The 10,088-nt window shown below is 38.9% G+C and overlaps 1 protein-coding gene across 2 annotated transcripts in view; it reads left to right on the forward strand.

The window, feature by feature from the left end:
• LOC122790942 overlaps positions 1 to 2,184 on the forward strand; it is a 32,169-nt gene extending 29,985 nt beyond the window's left edge. For both annotated transcript variants that reach the window (XM_044058657.1, XM_044058650.1), the window contains exon 2: positions 1 to 2,184. This exon is cut by the window's left edge and continues 290 nt beyond it. In XM_044058657.1, coding sequence (XP_043914592.1) covers positions 1 to 1,819 — 1,819 coding nt within the window. In that variant the 3' untranslated portion in view covers positions 1,820 to 2,184.
• Positions 2,185 to 10,088: the final 7,904 nt, after the last annotated feature.

Genomic DNA, 10,088 nt, shown 5'->3' on the forward strand with positions numbered 1-10,088 from the left:
TAATGAAGGTTGGCGTGCATTCAACGAAGCTCATAAGAACATGGACCAGATCCGGCTTCACTCTCATAATGTTCCACAGTATGTGAAAAAGGTAGTTCAGACATTATTCCAAGGCAACATTGAACTTGTACAGGCACTTTTACCTGCCCAACTAGAGAACATTAAGACCATTTCAGAAGAATGCACATCATTAGCAAAATCTGTTGAAATGAAGTTCACATCAGTAATATTGCTCGTTCAGGAAATGCTTGAAGCTAGCTTGAATGCCAAGAGTATATATGAAAAGGATCTGGAGGAAGTTAAGAGGTTACTGGAAGAAAGTAAAATGAAAGAAGAAGCAGCAAAAAAAGCCAAAGAACTCAGTGACAAACAATTTACAATGATGGAAAAAAATTTAAAAGATGCCCAGGAGCAGTACAAAACTGCTATGGATTCTATGCCTAGTGGGTGGGAAATCATAGGAATGGCATTTGTTGAGGGACTGTGTAACACAATCAACAGCACTTTAGCTGGGCTTGCCTCAAGTGCTACTAAATATGCAGACAATTATATGGGAGTTCAGAAAGGAGGTTCTGGAAGCTCTCAACAGCAAACAGGTTCTGGTGGCCAGGCTGCATTTTCTGCAAATGACATATACGCCATGTCTTCTTCAATACTGAAGCTGTCTGAGGGTTTGAGTTTATTGTTTGATAAAGATGTAATACAGGTTGACAAATTATATGATAAAAAACGTGAAACGGTGAATTCCAACTGGGCAAGAAACCAATTTCAAAATATACTTAAAAGAATTGAGAGAGAATTTGACTGCAGTCCAAAATTGACTGCAAGTAAGTTATGTAATGCTGGTATTTATATCTGCAATGATTTGGAACATTTAATACAGAAACATAAAACTAATCTAGCAAATATTAAAAATATGCAGGAGACCAAGGATGAACTCGCCAAGATCATAGAGTTAAAAAATGAAGCAATGCAGTTTGATAGCCAGAGTAAAGCAGTCACAAACAGCTCTGCAGTTTCTCCTCTTCCTCCCAACATTTCTAAGAGCAATGAAACGAATCTCCAAGAATCAGCTGTAAACGCTGCTCGCTATAAAGTTGAACAGAGCAAAGAACAACTTAAGAATGCCCAAGAGATGTATGACAAAAGCTTTGAAAGGCTTGAACGAAACAACAAGGAGCTTGTGGAGATTCTCAGTGTCATGAGAAGGTGTGAACTCAAGGAAATAGATTTTGATATGGCTGTGAAGATGTTGGTCAAGGGTTTAAACGCCATGGGGCGCCTCAAAGAACAATGGGAGAAGGTTGTCCGCTTCTTCCAAATGATATCAAACTTGATCTCTTCCTGTTTCAGCTCTGCCCTCAACAATTTTGTTAATGACACAGAGTCAATTAAGAATGTGAAAGATTACAACATTAATTCTTTCATTCGCGATCTTATATATACACAAGCATTTAATGCTTCCAATATTGCCAATCTGGTCAATATGATATCGAGCACCTACAGTGACGTGTCTAGCAAATTTCTAATGGACAAAGTGAGTAGCCTGGGGAAACTTATAACTTTAGAACCAGGAACCCCAGCTTTTAATGAAGAAAGGGCAAAACTGGGAGATGACTGTAACAAAGCAAGCGAAGATATTGTTGCATTAGTTCTAAAAAATAAGAAAGAATTTGAAAAGAATCTACAAGAAAGGGTAAACAAAATTTCCAGTGAGTTAGAATCAGTGCTGCCACCCATTTCAGCAGAAGAGCACAAGAAAATCAAGGATACTGTCAAAGCTGGCATGACAATTACGGATGAGGACCAGTTTTTTTAAAATATTTTCCAAATCAGTTGAAGCAGTAATGTGCTCCCCATAAAAGGATAGCATGTAAGCAGCAACTTGGTGTCTGTTTAGTATAGATTAAACAACAATATGGAGTATTGTGAGGCACACAGTGTAGCAGAGTACCCCAGTGTTGTCTGACCAACAAATGCGCACACCGTAGAGGGTTGCTGCACCTTTAATATAGGCTAAGTTAAAATTGTCAAGCTTTCTAGTAACTTTGTTTTGTTTTGTATCTTCTTCTGCAAAATAGTGTGTGTATCCTTCAGTCTTGTAGATTAATGCCAAATAAAATGCTCTCTGCCTTTTGCTTTGTCATTACAGATGAATATATTATTAAAAATTGTGGAAACCCATGATTTTACTTTTATTGTCTTCATTTTAATTATGCTTTAGAAGTCTACAGTTTTTAAACATGCATGATTTAATGCCTACATTTACTACACAGGGTACAGCAAAATGAAGATGCACATTTTAAAATGCTATAGAAAGCAGTGATTTGCTTTCCGCAGATGAGTTCTTGTTTCAGCTTTCTACAGGTGTAAAGCACATTTAATGTTATGTCAGGATTTAGCAGACAGTGAAAGTTAAGTGTGAGTAACTGCAGTTATGACAGATCAGGATGAAGGATCCCTGTGCTACATTGTAACTCATTGCTCTTCATGTAAGTCTTAGGTAGATTACATCATGTGTGAAGCCATGTACGAGCTACATTTATGACTGCAAGGCAGATCTATATTAGAAACCATAGAGCCTTCCTGCATGTATGCTATTACACATTTGGTGATCCATATTATACAGATGACTATGTCAATTTGTGGGGAAACAGCCTTATATGGTATATTACAACACAGCTTGTACCATACCACACACATATTATGTCATACTACTGGACCCTTACCAGACCGCTGCAATACATTGCTTGATCCACACTACCCACGCTATTGTGACAGGACCTTACCTGTACATTGCAACACATAATTTGAACAAAACCACATACAAATTACGTCACACTATCAGCACAGACCCTTACCAACATTGCTTGATCTGTGCTACACACACACATTGTTATGTCATAACATGGGGGCAGATACTTGCCATCATCAAAATTCAGTTTTGTGACTATAGTATACTTTTCTATCATTAAGTAGAGGGCTTTCATCACTTATCATAGAAATGTAAACCAATGACACAAAAGTAATTTTATATAGTAGCTTGGCCTTATCTGTCCTACTAGATATCCAGGTGGATTTGAAAAAAAGAATGAATACTACCCCCCAACTCATTATTTTATATATGAATGAATGTTAGTACGTTTTTGAAGTTTTAATTTCAGATGGATGGTTATTTAATGATTCTATAAAGTTCACTTTAGAAAGATATGTATTTTATTTTGTCAGTGAATGACTTTCTCCTTGTTCTCAAACCATGTTCTCTTTTTCTCACACAGCTGTGTTTGAACTACATTACTGATGCCTAAAGCTTGTCATCACTTCTGACTTGCATCCCCCAACATTGTTTCAAAGACTTAAACCTTTTTTAAATCTTTCTTTAAATGGCTTCTGCTATAGGAATCATGCATTTAATAATCAGGACTTATCCAATGCTTGAAAACAAATTATAATGTTATTTTATAACATAAATAGTAATAGGAATGTTTTCCTGACCTTCATCGGGTTCAGTTACAAAATGTTATTTACTGTATAGCATATTATATTTCCCTTTTGTTAGCTAGGTAGGCCCTCTGACCACACAGTCCCTTTACAGAGGTGACTTAGGAGCAATGTCAGATTGTGTCAGTTACTCAAAGGTCACACAGTAGGTAAATGAAGGCTGAGACAGGAACAACTTTAACCATCTGTGTCAAAAGCCACATTAGAAGGAAGCGTAAAATATAACTTCAGTTTTTTTCTCCCATCTGAATGACTTGTTTGATTTTACTTTATAATTTAATTGAGATGACTGGCACATCAAAAATCACTGCTGCAGTGGCCTGTGCTACATGAGTTACAACCTGTCAAGGATATGGCAGCTGGCTAGTTTTCCAAAGCCTTTATCCCCCCCCCCCCCCAGACACACACACACACACACACACACACACACACACACATGCAGAGGCTGCTGTTATCTTGAGCTGACAATGAAGAAAGCAGCAACCACCGACTGTGCCAAATTATCTCAGTACCTTAAAAAGAAAGGATGATGGAAGTCTGAAGAAGTCTTGTATTCAAGTGAGAGAATTTTAAAGATGAAAGTGTTAACTTTGCTTTTTTATTTTATAAAGTTTGTTTACAGCAATATTTTGAGTCTTCTTGTTTTTTTGGTTTGGTTGTGTTGCTTGTATCTCAGTACTTGATTACTACCCTTGAGAACCTTCCTCCTGGCCTTCAGAAGATTGATGGTCAGTTTCTTCTTCCATTGCTGGGCAGATAAGGTCCCTTTGGGGATATCCTTCGACACATTTTCTTTTTCATTTAAAAGTATTGCCAATTCCCTTTAAAAATACCAGCATTTAGCTCTGTTTTTATTATCTTTTCAGAAACAGCAATTTGAGGTTTTCTGTCACGAATATTAAGCACTTAATCACTATTTCTGAGGAAATGTTTACTGTTTAGGCAACTGTGTGTGTTTTATAGAGACCTGTGTATTTTAAAGAGAATGCAAGTGCTTTGTGGAGCTTTTCACACTTTGTAACAACTTAACTAAATTATCAACTCCTTCCAGCACTGATTACCATGATTCATGTTTCATTTTGAGCTGCGGGATGGAGTAAGGCAATGGTATCACAGGTTCTACTCCCATGGCAATCAAGAAAATAAGTCTAAGCAGGACCTTGCCTGTAGTGCAGGCTCACTCATTGCCTGAGCTGGGACTGGGTGACTCTGCTGCGGCCATTACTTGTTCCTCAGGTAAACTCACTTTTTTTTCCAGTCTCCCTATGGTGTAGTCCCTTTGGCCACTATGGAACACAGTTTAACAATGTCCACTGCAGCTATTCAGGTGTCCTTATCCGGCACGGTGGAGCCACTTTCCTTCGGTTTTGAGAGTGTTAGCAGGGAGTGCATTATTGTGTAGCCAAAGAGAGCGACTTGTTCTATGGGATGTGGTACCTTCCATGAGTTTGTCCCCTTCTAGGCAAAGACAAAACAACATTTTAATCATAGTTCTTCTTCTTCTCACATTTCCTGTTATTTAAGAGCAATGAATTTCTCTGTCTCAGGAGTTATTACAGATTTTAAAACCTTTGCAAAATATTGTTACTGATGGCAAAAATAATCCAGCTCCCTCAAATACATAGATTTCTCTGTCTGATGAAGAGGATAGAGAAGGGGGCAGGACATAATTTGTTAACTATGGTCACAACCCTGACTCAGATACTGAGGAAAGTGTTTCTTCAGAATGTCCCATAGGGTAACTTTTCTTTCCATGAAACCATTTACCAAATGAAGTGGACATTCCTTCCTCAATAAAGAAATATTATGATTTGGTACAAGTTGATATATCAGTTTCTACAAAAATGCCTCCTCTGTTGCTGATCTTGGAGGATGTATTTGAAGTAGCTTGTATTAAACTGAATATTTAACATCCAGTACCTAAAAAAAACTGATTGACTTTACAAAGTCCCTATCACTTACAAGTACTTATCTCAGATCTGATCTTGCAGGTATTTTACTTCTAACACAAATATATGGTAAATGATAATCCTTCATCTTTAGATAAAGGTGGGAAAGCTTTTTACAGATTTGGTAAGAGAATTTATTCTTCCATAACATTAGCATTCATAATTCTAAACTGACTGGCTCATATGTTAAAATGTTTGTTAACTTGTTTTGACAATGTCACAGATGTTTCTGCCTCTTTTACCAGCTACAAATAGCAGAATTTATCTAAATTCTGCCATTTTCATTGGTTCCCAGGTTACTAAACATGCTTTAAAATACATATATGATTCTGCTGTTTCCATCTGTTTTCATAGAAACTGCCACTGCTACTGCTGTGAGGTGTTTTGCTTGGGTACACATTCAAAGGCTTTCCTGAAAATGTAAAATCTAAAGTCCTAGATTCTCCTATTTACAATTAGGTACTATTTGAGAGTTTCTACTACCCTCACCCTCAAAAAATTTAATAAAAGCAGAAAAGCTATTCAAGGATTTGCAGTGCTTGTGCAGCCCTCGTTTTCTAAGGCCGCAAAACCCTCTTTTGCTGTTTGCTTTTTCAAAAAACAGAACAAACAATATCAACAATATTCTAACAAGCAAGTGCCAGGAAGGGTCCAACAAAACAGGAAGGAACCTTACAGAAAAGGGACTGTCCAGTAGTCGGGAATGACTGTTGCAGAATTTCACCCCCCTTCACTTCCTACCACTACTTTAAATCTGTCTCACAGTCTGGCTCTTTCTTTTCGCTTTGGCAAAACAATAGCATGGACAAATAGGTTCTAAAAGTGATACAGGAGGGATACAAATGGCCCTGGGAGAGTCTTCCTACCTGTTGAGGACTCCCTTCTTGTTGTAGTCAGAATGATTGTTTCCCTCTATTATCTAACAAATGTTTACCCAAGGGGTTAAAGATCCTATGCCAACAACCCTGCTGAGCTAAGGATATTATTCCAGAATATTTCTAATCCAAAGGAAAGAGCTTTCATCACAACCAGTACTAGATCTGTTTATCCTCAACCAGTTTGTCAAGATTCCAAATTTCAGAATATTGACTCAGCAGTGCCTGTTACCTTCTATACCTCCTCCCAGCTTTTTGGTAACACTAGACTTGAAAGATGCTTATCATCATATTCCCACATCCAGAGAGTTCAGAAAGTGCCTAATATTTTCTGTGTCTGGATCACATTTTCACTCCTCTCTGTTGCCCTTTGGATTATCCACTACTCCAAGGGTATTTACAAAGTGCCTAGCTCCAGTGATGGGCCATTGCAGACCACTGTGTATCCACAGTGTTCCTAATTTAATGACTTGCCTATAGGTTCATAGATTGGTACTAGGCTATTGGCCCTAGGGCTTATACAAGCCTAGCCATAACAATTCCCTGGATATTTCTTCCCACACTATTTACTTCCCTGTCTTCCCTATATTTGCAGAATAATTTCCAAATGTGTCAGGGAGCCCCTTACATGGGTAGAAAGCCTTTTAGAAGACCAAGGCTTTCTGATCAACAGTCAAAAGTCTTATCTGATCCATTCTTGACTAATTGTCTTTTTAAAGATGCCATCTGGACTCCTCCTTACAAAAGGCAATAATCTCCCAGGATCAAGTGGATCTATATCTAGAAATGTTCTTGAACTTCCCTCATCAGTCTCAGACTTCATAAAAAATTTCATGTTCTTGGGATCATGGTTTCTATGATTTCATGATCTCTCCAGCCAATTACATGAGAAAAAGTCAATGGTTTCTAAAAACTGTTTGACTCAAAATTTTCACCCATAAGACTTCTACGTTTCACTCTGAGCTTTGTGAAGAGAGAAACTCTTTCATTGGCAGAACAAATCACACTGAATCAAAGCTTGTATTTTTCTCGCATGTCCCCCACTCAATCTGAACAACTGATGCATCAGATTTTTTTATGGGAAGCAATATCCAGAGTGCAGGGAGTGTGAAACAAACAAGACAGACCAAAGCACATCAGTGTTAAAAAGGTGTTTGCTGTGATCCATGCTGTAGAATATCTTCATCACTTGCAGGTTGGCTGTGGTAGCTTTGGAGGGTGTCAGCACAGTTTAATTCTTCCAAGCTTCTTACTTTCTTTCAGAGCAAGATATAATAGCAGACAAGTTGAGCAGGATTAGGACAGACACTTATGAATGGAAATTGGATGAGGGGGTTGTGACAGCCCCTCTTTACCCAGGCCAGTAATGAAGGAGCCTCAATCCCCACTACTGACACTGGTGAAAGGTGGTCACTAAAAACAGGAATAGATTTACACAGTATTTTCAAATGCAGCTCTCTGCATCAAACACAGTTTCCCCCAAGAACACACAAGGGACATGCTCCACTGGGACTGGACTCTCTGTCTCTCCAGATCCCAAACAAGACTCACTTTGGAGCAATGTGTCCCATTTCCAAGTATCTGACACACACACACACACACACACACACACACACACATATGAAAGGCTGCCACAGATTCACCAGCTGCGTCCCCTCTAAACACACACATTTCTGGAAAAGACTGTCAGAGATTCACCAGCTTTGTCCCCTCTCTCAAGACTATAAGGTAGATTGCTGCCACCAGTCAGATAAGGCTCTTAGAAAGGGTAACAAATTATACTGTATCAAATTAATACTGATATAAATGGTAGAGTATGACCGAAGAAGAAAGGCTAATTGGAGTGGCCATAGTTGGCCATAGTGTCACTAAAATAAGCACAGGTACTCTCAAGATGTTAAAATTATTCCCTAAAACAACAGCCACAATGAAAAGGTCTAAAGTGTTTAATAATGGGTAATGAAATAGAGAACTGGAGAATACTAATTTACAATAAGCAACATAGTTTCAGTCACAGTTGCATGGAATCTCACAGATGCAGAAAAAGAAATAATACTAAACTAATCTCACTGTACTTTTCCTAACTGAACTGAAGAGAGAGTGTCCCTAGCTAACTCACTTAGTGTCACAAGGCAAGATGTACTGGGGAGATGTTCACTTACACAAGGCAAGATGAGATATTACACACTGTCAGAAATAACTAACAACTGAACAACTACTGAACCATGATAACTGACATACATATTTTATATCAGATTAAAAAAAAAAAAAAAAACAAACTGCTGCTACCAAAGTTCTGTCCTTGAGATAGTTATAGAATGATGCACATCTAGTCACGTAGCTCTGGCACAATACACATTCATAACTCTGTTAAGATTCTGTTGCAGCATTTTTAACATAAGCAACTTTTACAAATGCATTTTTAATACAAGCATCTGTACAAATCAATGTAACAGTTAAATTACATAAGATTATATGTAAAACTTCAGCCATATGCCACACATGCACTGTCTGACTTCTCCTGGTACAACTGGTAAAATCTCACAACGTCAAATCTCCCCCTTTGCCTACTCAAGCTAGTTTTTCAAGTAACCCTGGAGAAACATTGCTCGAGAGAAAAGGGCCTGTCTGGGAACACATCAACCTATATCCTGTCTTGAGAATCCATCTGCACTGGCATTGCTGTAATCTGGACTGGCTAATACAGAGGGTTGTCCCAAAGTCCCTTTAAGTTTTTGGAATGCCCGCTCGCAGCCAGGGGTCCACACTACTTTATCTGGCCTGTTTTTCCTTGCTAAGTCTGTGAGGGGAGCAGTACCCTGTTACATCCCTTGCAATCCCAGGCCAATAAAATTTCTGTGTAATATGTCTCTTGGTATGATTTATATCTGTATGATCTGCAAAAGGAATGTCATGGGCTATAGCTAGAAATGCCAGATGGTAGGCTCTGGACACTCTCAACTGCAGTATTACCTCACCCTCTAGCTCTCCCTCAGGGGTCCACTCTCTGTACAGTAACTGTTTGTTCCAGTGTACACACTCACCTTTTCCTTGATCATCAGGTACCTCTTTAGCTACTTCCCTCAAGCCTTGTAAGCCTCGAATGCTGAGCCTGTCTCAACTCTATCTTTGTAATGTCTCCTAGCTCCCCTTCCACAGGAAGTTTAGCATCTTCTGACAGTGGGTATTATCATCCTGAGTGTTATCAATCACCTCTGTCCTTACAATCACACTGTCCATAGGAACATCAGTACCTACCAGCAGCTGTGGTTCACTTTCAGGCTCACTGCTACATGATAGCTCTCTCCCTGAAATAACATCACCAATCCCAGCTTCGGGCATGGGGTCTGTCTGGGTCCCCTCCAGGCTTCCCGATCTACCTGTCTGTCTCCAAACCTAACTGCATGTAACTGCATGTATACAAGTTACTACATTATCAGAAGCATTTCCTATAAAGACATGTACAGGGATATCCTCAAACAAACCTACCTGCTTGTTCCCTTTTCCAGCTTTCCAGTCAAGATGAATCTTGGCCAAAGGTATTTGGAATGGGGTCTCTCCTAAAGCTCTAACTAGAGTAGGCTGCCCAAGCAAGTAGTGCTCTTCTTTAACTACTGCAGACTTCACAATGGTTAGGTCAGAGGCTTGGTCTCTCTTGCCAGTTGTCTCTCTCCCATCCCCTAAGATAGGATACAAGTGATGGTGATAGTTTGGTACCTCTGTTGTCTCCAGACAACGTAATACTGGTATGCTGTTATTCCCA

This window comes from Protopterus annectens, chromosome 1.part2, assembly GCF_019279795.1.
Source record: "Protopterus annectens isolate FY-2018-M chromosome 1.part2, PAN1.0, whole genome shotgun sequence".
In the NCBI taxonomy this organism is placed as follows: Eukaryota; Metazoa; Chordata; order Ceratodontiformes; family Protopteridae; genus Protopterus; species Protopterus annectens.